The 17609-nt window shown below is 37.1% G+C and overlaps 1 protein-coding gene across 4 annotated transcripts in view; it reads left to right on the top strand.

Annotated features, from left to right (window-relative positions):
* N4BP2 (NEDD4 binding protein 2) overlaps positions 1 to 17609 on the top strand; it is a 49037-nt gene that overhangs the window by 15668 nt on the left and 15760 nt on the right. For all 4 annotated transcript variants that reach the window (XM_067298111.1, XM_067298110.1, XM_067298109.1 and 1 more), the window contains 7 exons: positions 2875 to 3214; positions 5159 to 6401; positions 7266 to 7390; positions 8606 to 8694; positions 11099 to 11175; positions 13384 to 13539; positions 14779 to 17102. In XM_067298111.1, coding sequence (XP_067154212.1) covers positions 2995 to 3214; positions 5159 to 6401; positions 7266 to 7390; positions 8606 to 8694; positions 11099 to 11175; positions 13384 to 13539; positions 14779 to 17102 — 4234 coding nt within the window. In that variant the 5' untranslated portion in view covers positions 2875 to 2994. The remainder of the gene's footprint in view (positions 1 to 2874; positions 3215 to 5158; positions 6402 to 7265; positions 7391 to 8605; positions 8695 to 11098; positions 11176 to 13383; positions 13540 to 14778; positions 17103 to 17609) is intronic.

Below are 17609 nucleotides of genomic sequence, written 5' to 3'. Positions count from 1 at the left end.
AGCAACTCCAACAGCCACTGGGGAACGTGCTCTGCGGCGTGTCACGACCATACTTGAGGAAGTGTACACCACAGGGAACAGAAACAAAGGTCCCTTCACACACCCTTCTGTACAAACTGCTGCCTCTGTTCACTGCACTCTAGGCCTGGCTCTTATATAGGCCTCTCCCTAGCACTGACTAGAGGGTGCTTGACCCGCCCTAATCAAGGGCCACTGGGATCAAAGGCCCCAACTCCCTCTGGCCAGGGGCAACCAAGAGAGCTCCTTAGCAGCAGCCACTCCTAATATTATTCCTCAATAATGTATTGGACAAAAGGTTAAGAAATCTGGGACCAGCAAGAAGTCTAACACTTAAAATTTGCATTTATTAGATTTTTTTTTTCTAATAAATTAAAACCCTTTACCTTTTTACTATGATTTTTATGTTGTGTTTTTCTTATTTCTCTGTAATTAAAGATTTGTAGTAATGCATTTACAAGATTTTTAGGTCTCAGGACCACTTCAACAGAATCTTAGCTTGGAAACAAGAATTATGACCATTGCTGGTATAAGTAGAATCTTTTCCTATAAAACACAATATTCTTTGTAGCATGTTAACTGTAAGAAAAATAAGTGTTGGTGGAATTGGAATGGCATATGACGATGAGAAAAGTGACAGTGGTATGTGATTAATTGTAATAAATGGTTTAGGCCTCAATAGTACTGAAGTAATGCAGTGTAATTTGTTGATTTAGATTCAGGCAGACTTAAGTGTGTGGATTTGTTAGTTTATTATTTATCTTAATATGTAATGGAATATACAGTCCAATGTACATAGTACCTGGGAAAGGAAAATACTTTAGTGAAGTAAGAAAATCGGTTATTAAAAGACCTAGCTGAAGAGAATGTCTCTTAGCAGCAGTTCCTTACAGGACTGATTTATTATAAGAGACTTGGATTGAAATGTTAGCAACGCTTGAAATATTCTGGTTAAAATCTCTTGCTGTTTAGTAACATCAAGGTGTGTGAATAGCTTCTCCCTTGCAGGATCTTTCCTTTGTCACTGAACCTGTTGTTATAGTGAAGAACAATCACATTTTTAAGCTCTGACACGTTTTACTTGAAATTATGTCTCAACCTGTTTTATGGGCTAGAGGATGAATCAAATAGGAATATGAGTTTGAAATCCATGACTTGCTGTAACTTTCTCTTTTTTTTTTAATTTGTGTTGCTTAAATATTTTTTTGTGACAGTAAAGAATAGTATCATTTGTTTCCCAGACTGGTGTTCTAAAAGTAAACATGCTGACTTTCATTCAGATAACTGAAGGGTGGCTAATCAGAGATTAACCAAAAAAAGTATAATTAAAAAACATAGTTCCAGGTGTCCCAACTCAGTCTGGCTAGCTAGCATCTTCCACTGTTGTCCCTCCTTTATTTTTGGAAGTCTGTCTCTTCCTTTTTCTGTGCATTGTTTTCCTTCTCTCATGTATTTCATTCTTCCTTGACCTCTTTGTTGTTTGACATCTGTCTTATCTACCTAAGGTCCAAATACATATGGTAGAAACTCCTGGGATCCTGGAGTTGTCTGTTTTTCTTATTAAAAAAAAATAAAAAAAAAATCTATGACTTGGGAGTGTAAGAGTCCACTTCTTTGTAAATGATACTTCTCATAGGTACTGGAAGAGGTTGCTAGAGAATAGTGGAGAAGTGCTGTCAGAATCTGGCACTGATCTGGCATTGCCATTTGTGTGCCAGTGACCCAGGGAGGCAAGGACTGCTTAGTGCTGCCATGGATTTATCTGTACGTGTTAAATTGTTCATCACAGGCAAAATAAGCTTTATATAGAAGCAGGCATTTTATGTCCTACTCAGTAATTGTTATCATCAGACAGTGAGTCTTCACTGTAATTCAGACTTTAGATTCTCACACTTACCAAGGTTTGTTAGTCTACTGAATAGTTCTTTGTAAAATTTAATAATGATTTTAGTTTTACGAGCTTCACTAGAACACAGCAGAGCTCTGACTTTATTTAATATGAAGAAAAAACTGAAAACATACTGTTTGCTTATACTTCAATAAATAGTTGCTTCGCTTTTCTATGCAGAATTAGTGTAATAACTGCAGTGATTCTAGATGCCATGATGTTTTAACTAAGACTATTCAAAGGTTTTAGGGAGAAAGTGGGGGAGGAGGGCAGAAGCCTCTTCTCACTTCATGATTCTCACTTCAACCTCTAAAATGTTTTCAACAACTAAACCCCCAGATCACAGCATTGTTGAGGTTGGAAGGTGCTTCTAGAGATCACCTAGTCCAACCTGCTACTCAAAGTAGGGTCAGCTAGAGAACTGTGTCCAGTCGGGTTTTGAATGTCTCCAGCAGTGACCCCAGAACCTCTGGGCAATCTGTGCCAGTGTTTGAACACTTAACAATTTCAATTGTTTACTTTTAGAAACATCAGAAATGGAAAAAACAGTCATGTTTTGGAAGACTTATGGATGATTAGGAGATGTTATGTTTTCCAATACTTTTGTAAAAGGAGCAAAGGTTCTGAATTTTTAACAGAATATAAGTCTTTTGTCATGTTAACTCATCATCAGTAGGTGTTAACAGAAATATTTTGAAATGTCTGCCTTGTATCACTTCCTTCACTTTTCTGGACTTTTAAAACTCCGTTTTATTTGTTTTACTTTCCAGACATAGATTGATTATCAAGTTAGGTGGAAAATAAGGCTGCTATTCTGCTGCCAACCATTCAAAAGAAGAAAGCAACATCCTAAAAAATGCTTTTCTGGATACCTATGGATTTTTTGGGATCATTTTGTTATCTTAAGAGGAGACGTGGAAATGTGACTGTATATCTTGTAAAAAAATTCTCCATTCTCTTCCTTCTAGGTCTGCCATTTCTGATGTGCCCTTCCTGGTTAGGACAGGTGTCTTGTGATTTCTAAGCTTGGTGCTGTCAAACTCAGGTGGACAAAAAAAACCGAAAACAAGCTAATTCTGGAAAACAAAATGCCACGGAAGAGGAAAACTGGTGGGAGTCCCTCTCGGAAAAATGGGAATTTTGACAGAACTGCTGTTGCTGTATCCCCTCAAGGGGACCCAAGACCTTCAGTATCACAAGCAATGTACAGTGTCAATAAGGAAGAGCTCTTCAACAGCATGTCAGAAATGTTTTCTGATCTGGATCCTAGTGTGGTTTATATGGTTTTGTCTGAATGTGATTTTAAAGGTAAATAAAATACAGTTGGCATTATAGTTTTGTTGCATACGCAGATAGCTCTTAAATAGGGCAACTCCAAAAAACTTGATGTGGGAGTTGCAAGCATATTTGTCAGTTTAGTTTTTAAAGAGCAGGTGAGTCATAATATTTTGAAATCTTATACCTCTTCCCATGCAAGATTCTCCCAAGTTTGACAACATTTCTGTGAGGCTGGTGAGTTGCAGTAGCAGTGTGCTCTGTAAACGTAGGCACAGTTTAGGTGGCTTGTTCTGTGACACAGAGCAGGCAGAGGCAGAGTTGTGAAGAGTATCCAGTTTTTCCAGTTAGTTTCTGTGCCATATCAGTTAGACATGCTGGAAGGGTGTATTAAATTCTGCATCACAATTTCTTAAGGCAACAGTACGCAGTGTATGGCCCTGGCAGCTTTTCCTTTTGCTTAAATGTTTGAGTTGTTCTTTTGTTTTACTTTGTTTTGCACCATCATCTTGTGATTTCCACTGAGGATTAGTTTTTGCAGGATAAATTCTGTTTGTCATGTCAGTTCTCTGCAGCCTTGCTTGAACTGTGTTTCTGCCCCTACAGTCTGCCAAATTACTTACCTACTTCTGGTGGTCTCTTCGTTTATGTGTCTGTGCCCAGTCCTTCTGATCCTTTTGTGGTTTTGAAATCATCTTATATATGAGTTCATTAACTTATAATAAAAATAATGGGTGATATGCTGGATAGCAACATCTGAGGAGTTATTAAGGGGCGGAGAATAAATCATATGTGGAACATTTTAATCAATCTGTATCCATATGATCAGGTGTGATTAGTTAAGATTTTTCTAAGGATGTTTGTAAAGAAGTCAAAGATTGGAATTTCTCCTACGTATGAAAGCTACTTAGCCATTAAAAGGGCTACTTTTATTACTGTTTTTAGCTTACTTAAATTGTGCAGAGTTTAAAACTTAACACCTTTCTCATGTTGTTTTGTGCTTTTTTTTAATCCTTTTTTGAATTGGAATTGATGAATTTTGATTCATGCCTTGAAGTCTAATAAGATTTACCTTTATCAAAATAATAGCTCTATCTAGAACTCTATTGGAGAATTCAGTGGATATCTGTCTACCTGTCAAGGGATGTCCTATTGTAACTTTAGTATGCATGTTTTTTACTTTGGCTTGTGGAAACATGTCCGAGTTCATTATTGTGTTGTCCTTCTAAAACCAGGGAAAATTTGAAAGATAAGCATTGTCTTCACATGAGTAATAATAGTTAGTCTTGTATAGTAGACAAGGTGGAAAGATTTAAATAAAAGGAACATGGATCCCACTGTGCAAAGAGAGTTGTACTTTAAAGAACTTGCACTTTTTGCTGCGTTGTCCTTCAGAAAAACAGAAGCTTAATTTTAGGTCTCAGATGCTGCATGTCCTAGGTTTTCATTTTGTTCAGGCTGATCAGAGGCAACCTATACTTTGTTTAGTGGCTTTACAAAGTATTAATGCAGATACTGTTTTTTTTGAGACTGTTAGTTATGCCACTTTCAGTTGGGCCTAGTCATAATGAAAGCAATTTTTATACTTGTAGCTCTTTAATCCTTTCTTAACTGAAATGTCTTTCAGTTAATTTGACATTATTTCTCCTATATGATATGTGTTATAAATAAGCATCCATTTAAACATCCAGTTCTGTTTTTTTGGGTTTGTTCCCCCCCCCCAGTTAAACTTAATATTTCTTTAGTCATTTTTATGCTTATTAGGTTACTATTTTGCAGTATGTCTGCATTCAGTTCTGTCTTTATCTCTGATGAGAAACAGGTCAAGTGGTTTGTGGAAGGTTTGTTAAAATGTGAATTGGTAAGCTGTCTGACAGTCATCTTAGTTGTTTTAAGTACTTGATGTAAAAATTGTGTTTACATCAGCTTGTGTTGCTTCAGTTGACCATTCTTTGTTCTCTTTACCTTATTCAACAGTAGAAAATGCTATGGATTACCTTCTAGAGCTGTCCACCCATGCAAAAGGAGTAGCATCTTCAAAAATCTCAAGTTTTGATTCAGTACTATCATCAGTAGCTCTTGTTAATCAGCAGAGGTCTCTTACAAATGAAAGAGTGGGGGAAAGTACGGCAGAAGAAAATAATTGTGAAGAAACAGAAGAGGTCCTATCACATGATGCACAGCTGACTGAAGAACTGGATTCCTTAATAGAGAATGCTTTTGTGAGATACAGTTTGGGTGATGAATTGCCTAATTCTGCAAATGACCAAATCATACTTAGACACTCTGTGGAACATGACAGTTCTAGTGGCTTTAATGAATTTTCTGAGTGGGAAAAACCTGATTCAGGTTGCAATGCCCTGCTATTTCCACAGCAAATGGAGACAAATAATGAGAATTTAGAAAACTTCTGCTGTTCTCAGCCGCCTATGAGTGAGCTGAGCATCCACACAAAAGTTAGTTCACCAGCTGAATTGGACCCTTTTGCACAGACGTTGCAAGTTCCTGGTTTGTCAGAAATGTGTGTTTGTGATCTAGCTCCAGAAGTCTATAAACAATCAAATGGAGACATGTCATGCAGAAATTCTGATCAGACGCAAAATACTGTTTCAGACCATGAAAGTGTGACTGCTGCTTCTGGTCAGTCTTCCCAGAGGTCTGTGGAATTTGTAATAGCTGTCCCTGAAAATCCTAATTCAAAGTGCCTGGAACAGCACAAAGAGGTAATGCCTGCCTGTAACAGCCACCAGAGCGCTTTTCTCCCGGAGGTGAATGTCTCTCTTGAAAGATCCAGTTTCAAAACACCAAAACTTGTAGATTTTCAGCAATCTCAGCAGGGGTATAACTTAACTTTTTCTACACCATCATGTCAAACTCAGCAACATTGGAATCTCATGGCTCCCCAGTTTTATCCGTCCAGTGGAAGTCATAGCTTTGTAACTCCTGTGGCTGTTAGTCCGGGCCAGTGGAGACCTATTTCAGACTATAAGACTTTTGAAACAAAAGGACTTTGTTTTTCCTCTCTAGTAGTTTCCAATGCCTGGGATAGCAATCCTTCTTTGAAGGTATGGGGAAATCAAGATAGAAACTCAAAATTGAACCACTCGCAAGCACAGCAGCCACCTGTTTGTCACATGATGAGAAAAAAGATGCACCTTATAGGTCAAGTACTTGTTCTTCTCAGAGGCGTTCCAGGATCAGGAAAAACATTTTTGGCAAGGTAGAACATCTATATTGTGAGCTTATAAAAGAAGTTGCTTAATTGTTTTACGGGATTCAGTGGAGGCAGAGACAATTTTCTGACATTTGTAAATAGTTAGCATAAGCCCTGATTGGCAGTCACATGGTACATGCAACATCATGTGTAATAACAGTTGCTGAGCTGCTTGCAGCTCCTTGACCTCTAGTGGAAACTGAAATAAGAGGTGTTGGCTCTAACTTCTGTCACTGGCCTAAGGTCTGGAATGGAGTTTATGCCAGCAGAGGATTAGTGCAGTAGTACTTAGCTCTACCATTTTCTTCCAGTCCCTATCCATTTCAGGTGTTTCCTTCCGGTTAAACGGATGGAGATGTACCAAAGTCTGCAAAGGCAGAAATTTGCTTTCCCTGGTGGGAATTCTTTTCAGAGAATTTGTGCAAGTAGTATGTGTTGAACTGGCCAGATCAACCCCCTTTTTTTTCTTTTTTTTTCCCTCTAATTCCCCAAAAGCTTTGATTGTATTTAGACTTCTGTGGCTGGCATCTGAAACATTTGGTGCAATTAAGGCTGTATACATGTTTGTCAGTGCAAAAGTATGTCACTAGATTTAGATGGAAAAATCTTTCTGGTTTCTTGAAATGAGACTTTCAGGAAGCCTCTAGCAGCTGTTTCCCCTAGACATCTTCAACCTTTGGAGAACGAGGGAAATGATTATAGATCATCTTTGCCCTGAGGGTGACTCTTCCCTCATGTGAAGTTGCTCCTTCTGTTCCTGGTAATCAGCCATGCCATTTTTGTGCAAGAGTCTAAATACATACATGGGAGCAAATATATCAGATGGGGAGGTGAAGGGAAAAAAACTATTTACGTCTCGATCTTTCACAGGGCTTTGCTTGAGGATAATCCAGGTGGAATCATTCTTAGTACTGATGATTACTTTTATAAACATGGACAATACCATTATGATGCCAGTTGCTTAGGGGAAGCACATGACTGGAACAGGAAACGAGGTGAGAAATGAAGCAGGGATTAGCTTGCTTGTTTACCGTTCAGTGTCTGAGTGCTGTTTAAAAAACTGCCTGTCTTGTAATGCTTGTCACAGGATGAGCATTTATCCCATTTTAGAATTATTTTTAGTAAGTGGGAAAGAGTATGAGCACCAACTCAGGAGTGACCTGTCCATTGGGTGTTTTACACTTACAAATGCCCGTGTCTGTGTCAAAGGATTGTTTTTCTTCTCAGATTCTGTCACGGTATGTATTTTGGGTTGTGTCCTGTTTCTGGAGTGCTAATCTTTGCCATCTCCCAAGATTATTTCTTCTAGGATTAAGATGAACAATTATATATGCATATGCAATAAGTAATGAGGATGTTGATAAAAATAACACCTACACAGATTTTTTGTGCTCTTAAGTTTTTTTTTCTCTTCAGCAAGAGAATTGCAGTTGTTGGCAAATTTAAAACAAAAACTGTAAGAACAAGACAGAAGAAATGATGAATGATGTTTTTACCATAATCAGTGTATTTTTTTGATGTTGGTTTCCACTCAACTCTCCACGAAACAGCTATTTTCAAGCTTTTTTTTGCTAAATTTGAACTTTCCTGCTGTCAAATTTCTAACCTGAGGGAAAAATGGGTTAATAAGAAATGTGTGATTCAATGATAACTTTGATTGTTCAGACACATTGTAACATAGCTACAGAAACACGATGCTGTATCTCAAAGGTAGTGATTCTAAACATTTTATTACTGTGTATTTAAAAAAAATTACAATAATTCTTTTGATTTTTTCATATTTTATACAGTTTACAGAGTGGACTAATCTTAAGACTGTTAAAAAGCCAAGAATTTTGTATGCAACAAAGAAGTCCACTTTAAGGTGATCATGTAGTTTTTTTTAGTTTAATTTACTGATTAGTCATCTTGGTGCATTTTACATCTGCATTTTCATTCCTTGATTATCATACATATGTTAATTCAGAAGTATAATGCCATATCTCAGTAGTTTTCCATGTGAGGGTGGGGGATTTCTAAAATAAAAAAGCCCTTGGAACAGAAAGATCAAGCTATGGCAAGAGTTCTTTACACAGTGGTTAATCATTATAGATTATCTATTTGAAAAAAAAATAATACAAATTTAGAGAATTAGTTGAAAATGTTACGTGTCTACTCTATTACCAAGAAGTTAACTGTATCACATTCTTTTGTACATGTATGTCTTTCAGCCAAAGAAGCATTTGAAAAGAGAATGTCTCCTATAATAATAGACAACACAAACATACAAGCATGGGAGATGAAGCCTTATGTTGCTTTGGTTAGTATGATAACTTGAGCAATGTGAAAGGAGATTGTTGACCAGCATGAGAGCATATGTTTTAAAATGCAGTTATCGTTCTCTGTCCAGCTCTTGTTTCTCTTCCACAAGGGAGGATATAGCCTGGAGTCAGAAAAGTATCATACGGTATTATATTACATCATGTCATACTCTGTGCATGCCTGGGTATTGACCTGGCCTAGTTTCCAAGTGACAAATCCAAGTGCTTTGTACTTGGAAGCAAATACAACTTTTGTAGAGGAAACTAGAATTCTATTCCTCTTTGTATATTATCAGCAAAATTGTAAGCTTGTTTTTGTTATTACTCATATTAATTAGTGCTGATTATATGTTTGATGCTCTGTGAAACTCAAAAGCTCAGTCTTTTTTGCCTCTGTGTCAAATATTATAGGATGAGATTATCAACCAAACAGTGGGAAGGCTAATATTTTTGATGAACTTCATTCCTTAAAGATTAGTCTGAGGATCAAAATTGTGTTTATTTGAGAATAAATATAACCTACTATCAGAAATTTTGTGCCTTAAAGTTGCAGTGTTACAGGGAACTGTTATCAATGAGAATTTTTAAAAGCAGTTATCAGACGTTATCTTGCTTGAAAATATACAGATATACTTGATCATTTTTATTGAAGTGATGTAACCAAACTAAGGCACCTGCAATATTTTATTAGTAGTGTAGCAAAAAGTGGCCTGCTTTTATTTTGTACTAAGCATATGCAATCTCCATTTAACTTTCAGAGTTACATTTAATGATTTAAATAACTCAGCGAACTCTGTTGCAGGGTTCTCCTACTCCAGTTTCTGGATAACCTTTCCTTTTTACTTAATCATCTCTAAATGCATATCAGCACTTCTAGGGTTTAGCTCTTATTTTGCTGTTGATCACTCATCATTTTGGTTGGTGGTTTTTATATTTTTTTCTGTTTACAGAACTGCATTATTGAATTAACTTGGTTCTGATAAATAGAAAAAAGATATTAGAGGAAATGTTATACCTTTAACATAACATGTTATACCTTTCCAGAACATTATGACAATAAAGTTTTGTTTTAAAGAAGTACTATGAGTGTGTTGGCAACAAGGGAGGGATAGACAAAACATCCACTAATCATTATGCTGAAAACAATGGGTAGGTTTCCAATTGGATTTAGCAAAGGAATGAACTGGGGTGAGAACTGATAGTACTTCAGTAAGCGTCTTGCCCTCCTGTGATTTTCTCATACTCTGGCTTTAAACATATTTTTGGATAGTGCTCTAGCTTCTGCTTCTGCTGCTCATGCTGTACTAGTTTTGTTGATGAATGGATTTCATTCAGCAAGTTTGTGCCTCTGAAGAGCCCTGATTGCTTTTTTAAAGTGGATCTTCTGGGATTTCTCCTACACACATGCAGGAGCCTATGCAGCAGCACACCAGAGCTTTTGAGCAGATGCTCTACATGTTCTGCAGGATTAGTGAACAGTGAGACTTGCATGCAGATAATTTTTGTTAATAAAAATTTTGATTTTTATTATATTTGCTTCTGTTGACATTTGTCAAATTAACAGGTCTCTCAGAAAGACAAAAAGCCTCTGATTTTGCTGTATAGTGAAATAAAGGTATAACAAAAGTTCTTCCAGGAAATGCAGGGCTTGGGTAGGGTGCTAAGAAGTTTTTGCGAAAACAGGAATGGGAGGAAATGGCATAGTACTTGCAGTGTTTGTCTTGATGAGACTTTGGGCTGCCTTTCTCTTGTGATGAAACTAGACCATGTAAGGACCATATGCTTTACTTGTAGTCTTTACTTGTAGTTTCCCACGCTTCAGGAAGGCTGTCCACTATAGCTGCATTAGTGCAACTAATTGCTGCTGTTTTGGAATTGGCTTGCATCTGGTCAACTCTGAATAGAAACAGTGAGTTTGTCTCTGTCTATGAGAGACTGTGTAGACATGCCTGTAGCATACCTGGAAAGAGGAGATACTCTGCACTCTGTCTTGGGAAGAGATTGAACATTTAAAGGGATAATATAAAGAAATTTTTAAAAATCACTATAAATAGCACTTTTTTTTGTGTGTGTGTGTGTAGCGGGGGTGAATGTTAGCTTGAGTTACTTATTTAGATCTGGTATCTATCTGCCTGTATGTGATTAATACTTTACTGTGATCATGGTACACATTTAAGCTTACAATAAGAGATGTATATAGATCATATATGTGCTTTGAAAAATCTCCATTTATATAATCAGAAATGAACACTGAACAAAAATATCTTATTCCAAATATTTAATTTGTTTTGAGAAATACAAAGTCTGCTTTGTTAAAGCTACCTGGTTTTTTGTATGCTGTGTGCTTTTTCATAAAGAAATGGCTGATTTGTCTATGTTTTGTTTTATATCTGTTTTATTCAGGCTCAGCAGTTCAAATACAAAGTCATTTTCCGAGAGCCAGACACTTGGTGGAAGTTTAAACCAAAAGAACTTGAAAGGTAAGAATATAAATGAAAATGTCATATTAGATTGTACATCCTTCTTGTTCTGTAAACTTGTATTTTTAAAAATGTACTGCTTAGTACAGTGGCTTATGAGGTAGTCAGAGATCAATGAGGATTTTTGTGATTTAAAAAGTAGCTTTCTAATTTTATTTTATTTTTTTGCATACAGTATTTATTTTTTTGCATACAGTATTAACTTTAGTGGGATTTTATGTAGTATTATGAGAATTTTCTCCTGTCACTTTAATTGCATACAAAAGAAACTGATTATTATCAATAGTGATTATGTAATGCTTCCATGACTGCACTTTGTTTGCATTTAAGGTACAGTGACTGCTCCTTTGGGATCCTGAAGTTGCAAAAATGGTGTCAGGTTGTGTCTGTGTTTGCATCCAGGTGATCTGTTGCCTTACTTGGAACATTTCTGCTGCCACTTAGTGTAGGGCAATCAGTACCTCATGGACTGAGAGGAACAAACCCTTGTTTGGGGGTGGATCAGCTTTGTTGTTTACCTCTTCTTTAGCAGCACCTTTTACACTGTCTCCCATAGTATACTTAGAGCCAAATAGGTGAGATATGAACTATGTAAATGGATGACAAGGTAGCTGGAAAATTGGCTGGATGCCAGGTTCAGAGGGTTGTGATCAGTCATATAATAACAGTCCAAGAGGAGACTGGTGTCTCTCAGGGATGAATACTGGGACCAGTACTATTTAATGTCTTTTTTTTTTTGACTTGGATGATGTGATGGAGTGCACTCTCAGCATATTCGCAGATGATACAGTTTTTAGCAGAGTAGTTTGTTCAGCATAAAGAAGAAAAAGTTAAGGAAAGATTATATTGCTGTCTTCAGCTACCTATTGGGAGGTTATAGAGAAGATTAAAAAGGTCTCTTCTGAGAAGCATGCAGGGACAAGGACAAGAGGAAACGAACACAAGTTGGAACATGGGAAATTTCGATTACATATAAGAAGAAAATTTTTTTACTATGAGGTTGCCCAGAAACTTTGTGGACTCTTCGTCCTGGGGATATTCAAAACTTGACAGGATAAGGCCCTGTGCAGGCTGATCTAGTTGGACCTGCTCTGAGTAGGACGTTGGATGATGTGACCTCCAGAGGTCCATTTCAGTGTAACTTATTCTGTGATTTTATTGTAAGCTCACATTGTGTGTCATCATCTGAATTTCTGTGCTTATCTTAAAGCTGGCCACCTTTCAAAGGTGGTATGGTAGATTATTTTCTTTCTGAAAATAGAACTTACTAGAACATGGCTCCAGTAGGAGCCAAGGACTACCTGCTTCCCGTTGACTGGCAATATCTTGTCTCTTTAAAGAGCAGGAGTTCCTCACTGTCAAGCCTAGATGGGCCTCTCAAATATTTCAGAGAGCTGAGAGTAGCTTTGGATTATTCAGAATCCACCCACTGGTTATTTTGGGCAACCTTCAACGTACATACCGCTTCCTTGCTAACACAGACCTTGTTTTCAGAAAGTAAAAAGTGAGAATCATTTTGGGGTAAAGTGCAATTAGGTAAGATGGAAAGAAAGTCCTGCTTTCTTCTGTGGCTCAAACTCAATTGGAACTTTCTTGTGTACCTTCAATTCCTGTTTTGTCATCATAGGCAGGTTTCTCTTGTTCTAGGCTGAACTGCTGCTGACCACATTGCTAGTTGGTATGTAACAAAATCAGTAGAAATTCCTAGCCAAAGGAAATTGTCCAGAATAACAGGTGAATAGATTTTCCTCAAGGCTCAAGTAATTCTTAGCTTAGCTTCCTAGGAACTCTTAGCTTCCTTCCAGAGAAGGAAGACTGAATTAGAAATCTTCCCTACCCAGTTTGGCTCCCTGCATCAGAGCCAGTATCTGATATGGTGTGCTTCTGATACTTATTTGAAGAAGATGCGTTATTAATGCCATTTTTAGATTTTTAGTATTAAGCAAAACATCCTCTTGCAGAAGAGGACCGCCAGATGGGGTGGAGAAGGCAGGTGGAGCAGCGGTTTGTCTGAGACTCCCTGTTCTGAATGACTTAGAGCACTGATATAGAAAGAATAGCTGTTTCAGCTTTTGCCGTGGCCCCCTGAATTCTCTGGTCAGTCTTTCTGTACACTTAATTTTTTATCTTCTGTTTAGTCTCTTTTAAAATACAAATCTGAAAATTTTTTTTAAAATTTTCTCTCTCTCTCTCTTTTTTTTAATCCAGGCGAAATATTCATGGTATATCTAAAGAAAAGATCAAAAGAATGTTGGAACGGTATGAACGCTGCCTTTCTGTTAGTTCAATCTTGAATTCTTCAGTCCCAGACAAATCAGAAGCTGCTCGGTGGAGTGAAGATTCTTGTCAGGAAGAAAGCTCTAGGTTAGACTTTTTTATTAGCTTTGTATTCTCAAATAAAAGAGTAAAAATGCAAACTTTGTAGCAGTGGAGCCTGGCTAATGCTATTGAACTGTGAATGTATTCCAAAAATTAGTTTAAAAAAAATGCACCACAATTTTTTCTTGAATTTTAAGAATTTGAAGAATTTGGGAAGGAACAATCAAGGGATATAGTCAACTTTCCACTGCTTTTTGAAAATCTTTCGGTACTGCTGTGTTACCTTTCAACAAGCTAATCTGGACTGACTTGTTTTCTCTTATCTTAGAAATGTGCTGTTGGATCTATACTGTAATTAAAGATACTTAAAATCTATAAAAAGATTTCAGAAATAATCTAGTCCCATATGCAGGTAGATTACTCTTTCTGAGTCTGTGTGTTGGTATAATATGATGCATTTGTCAAAAAGAGGGATTCTTAGTGCAATAGGAATGAGTCATCTACTTGCTCTTCTGGAGTATATTTAATGTAGAATTGTGTAGATTTATGTTGGTGTATATGCGGGACTATTTTGTAGTGGCTGATCTGAATAATGCTGTACATGCATTATAAAAATGCACAGGAAAGATATTACTGTAGTTATGCCGACCATCTCGTATGTTGATCATCTCATTTATTTTTGCATACTTAATGTATTTGAAATGAAGTGGACTCTGGTAATTAATGGAGTATAGCAGATTGTGAAAGGCATTATGACAAGAAATAGCAGGCCACTTACTAGTTAATTTCTAGACTTGTTTAGAATCTAGCAATCAGAATTGTGTAACATCCATTAAATAAGCATAGTTAACAGGTTTGATTATCTAAAGGAGGAAGGCAGCAGAGTGCTTCTGTATATAACTAAATGTTAGGAAAAGGGAAAGACAGACTACTGAGAAAGTATTCTTAGCCCCCTGCTTAAGTAAAAAGGCATACTTAGCAAGTAAAGTTCTGCTTTACTTGTTTTTTTTTGTTTTTTTTTGTTTTTTTTAGATAAAGGAGTACTGAGGTTTGTGCTAAGTCATCTTAAATTTGTTTTTTTCTCTCACAAGATTTCAGGATGTGAGGCTGTGAAGATTTCATATGTATTCTCCATCTGGATGATTACAATGTGTTCTAACAGGCAGCTTTTGATCTGTGTCTTGAATAAGTTAAATATCCAAGCCAGAATTAAAAACGTGAATAAGGACAGGTGCTTAAAAACATTTCAAATGGGTGTATCTTTCATTCCAATTTGTCTTTCAGAAAGAGAGAGACCCATTATGATGCAAAGGAAGAAAGACCTTTTGCTTCTAAACTGGAGCCTCTTGAATTAGCTGAAGATAAAAAACCTTTGTCTGCTACTTCTTTAACATTAGAAAATAACTCTGCTCCTGAAGGTTTTCATAAAGAGGGCAAAGAACTGGAAAAGAACTCAGTGGAACACAGTTCTGAGAACAACACTGTTCAGGATGACTTGGATATCTATTTGTCAGACTGTGAAGGAAAAGTACTGCCTTTGGAGAAAAAAGAAGAAAAGGGAGAAAAAATAGAAGGAATTACTGAAACAGAAATGGGTGAGGTTGATGTGACAAGCTCTGAAGGGACTGTATGCTTGTATATGCCTTTTTCTGAAAGAGCTGAAGAACATAGTGATAACAATGTTGTCAAAGTTAAAACTGAAATTGAACAATACAGTGAAATACATGCAGAACCAGAATTAACACAAAGAAATAATGTAGTTGAACCAAGCAGTACAGCTTTGGACACATCAGGAAAACCAGAGTTACTAAACTTTCTGGGGGATTGGCCTGTAGAACAAACAATGGGACAGAGAGTCAAAAGACCTAGAAGACTAGAAAAATCTTTGAAGAGTGATAAGGAAGGTGAAACTCTCAGTCAGCCTCCTCTTGAATTAGGTAAGGAACAAGTGGGCCTACCTGATACCTGTACTATTGAAAAGGGACTGGAGGAAGAAAATTTGTCTGTTAGTTCAGATTTGCAAATGGTAGGACCTTGGCCTCTCTCGGGCTCTTTAGAACAGAGACAACAAAGGTCAAGGAGAATGAGAAAGACAAGTCTAAATCAATCAGACGAAGGTAGAAATACTAAAGGTGACATTAATAGAAATGCTCTTGACACAGTAGATGTGCTTCGTGGGACACCTGTGAACACCCTGGAGCTGCAGGATACGGAGAGATTGCATTTTCACCAACCTGAAACAGTAGCTAGTGAAACAGTCAGCGAGAAAAAACTCCAGCAAAATAAGAGAACGAGGAAACATCACAAATTAGCCCTCACTTTTACAAACAACAATTTGCCTCCTCCCAAAGCAGAGGAGCAGTTGTCTGTGCTTAATTCCGCAGAAGAGAAACATGACACATGGTCATGTAGACAAGTAAGTAGCCATTCGCAGACTGAATCACAGGATTTTGCTCTCCTGTGGAGACTAGAAAAGAAAATGCTTTTTCCTGAGACTACCAAAGTGTTGCATGGCAGACTAGATGGCTTCAGACCCAAAGATGTAGATAGTGCCTCAGATTCTCAGGAAAAAATACCCTATCGAGTTACATATGATAAAAGTACATTCGTGGAGGAAAGTGAACTTATCGATATTGATGAGTCTGAAAAGTTAAATATGCTGTGCAAGCTCTTTGAGTCTTTTTCAGTTGAAGCTCTGAAAGATTTGTATGAAAGATGTAACAAAGATATTGACTGGGCCACAGGTCTGCTGTTAGACTCTGATGAAAAGCTATGCAAAGATGTTGATACTGAATGCTTGCAGGTAAGAAAAGCCAAGACAGTTGTCACAGACCGTGATTTCAAGGCAAATGCAAACTATGGTGAGAATCTCAAAAATTCCAAACAAACCCAGCAAGTAATTGGGACTGAAGATATTTCTGAGCCTTCAGAAAACAAGAACTTATCAATCAGCATTGCAGAAGGTAGGACTACCAAGGTAATTGTGACAGATGCTGATATATCTGACTCATTAACTACTGTCTCCATGAATGATTCAGTGGAACACAAAAATTCCAGTGATACAGCTCCTAGAATTGATGCAGTTAGCTCAGCAGCAGATATCACTGAGCAGTCCGTTTCAGAAATGCAAAAAATAGACAGGCAACCTGTGAATACTGTTGAGGAAACAAAAAATAAGCAGTCAGGTTCTCAGCTTGATGTAGGTTTATGTGCGCCTGTGACTTTACCTCATGGTCTTAACACAGCTTCTACCAATTCAAAATTCAAATTAAATAACGAAAGTGACAATAACCCTTCAGAAAGCTATGCAGAGAATGTCAAAATAAATAATACAACTGCTTTGTTACTGGAAATGGATCAAACATCTCAGAAGGATCCTACAAGTGATAAAGAACTGGAATCTGATAAAGAATCCCAGTGGAGTTCCAGGGAGACATTTGGTAAAGAAGAAAGTGAGACTCCAAATTGGGATGAAGATAGAACCAAGATACAAAACCCTTTACCAGTACCATCTGTAGCCTTCAATATAGATTGCCTAGAGCTAACATTACCTCCTGAGCTGGCACTCCAATTGAAAGAAATATTTGGGCCTGTTGGCATTGATGCAGGTATGGACATAATTATAATCCATATTTTTGTGAAAAATTAAGTTTGGCTAAGAAAAACCTTTTCTTCTTTTCCTTGTTCTTCCCTTCTTCCATGATTGATTTTGGGAAACAGAATTGTGCAATTCCTCGTGATACTGTTGTTCTGCTTTTGTTAATTTAAAAATGGAACTGAACCAAGCATGGTGTAAAATGTAGATGCAGTAGTGCTGCCTTCTGCCTGTATCTCTTCGTCCATGTGCAGACTTTAAAAGCATGAGAAAATACATTGGCTTACTTTTCTTTTGAGCAACAGGCCTTTGAGCTTATTTTCAGACTCTTGAAGGATACTGAAATGATGAGGCTGGTGCAAATGATGACTGTTTAGCACAAAAAAAAAAAAAAAAATTAAGCATTGGCTAAATTGAGGAAGGGGAAGACAAAGACTTTATTTAAAGAGAAAATTAAGTAAGACTATCCCAAAAGATGAAAACAACAAAACACCACACCAGTCTGCTGGGTGAGCATAGT

This window comes from Apteryx mantelli, chromosome 5, assembly GCF_036417845.1.
Source record: "Apteryx mantelli isolate bAptMan1 chromosome 5, bAptMan1.hap1, whole genome shotgun sequence".
NCBI classification, from domain to species: Eukaryota; Metazoa; Chordata; class Aves; order Apterygiformes; family Apterygidae; genus Apteryx; species Apteryx mantelli.
This window is presented reverse-complemented; position numbering and strand designations above follow the sequence as displayed.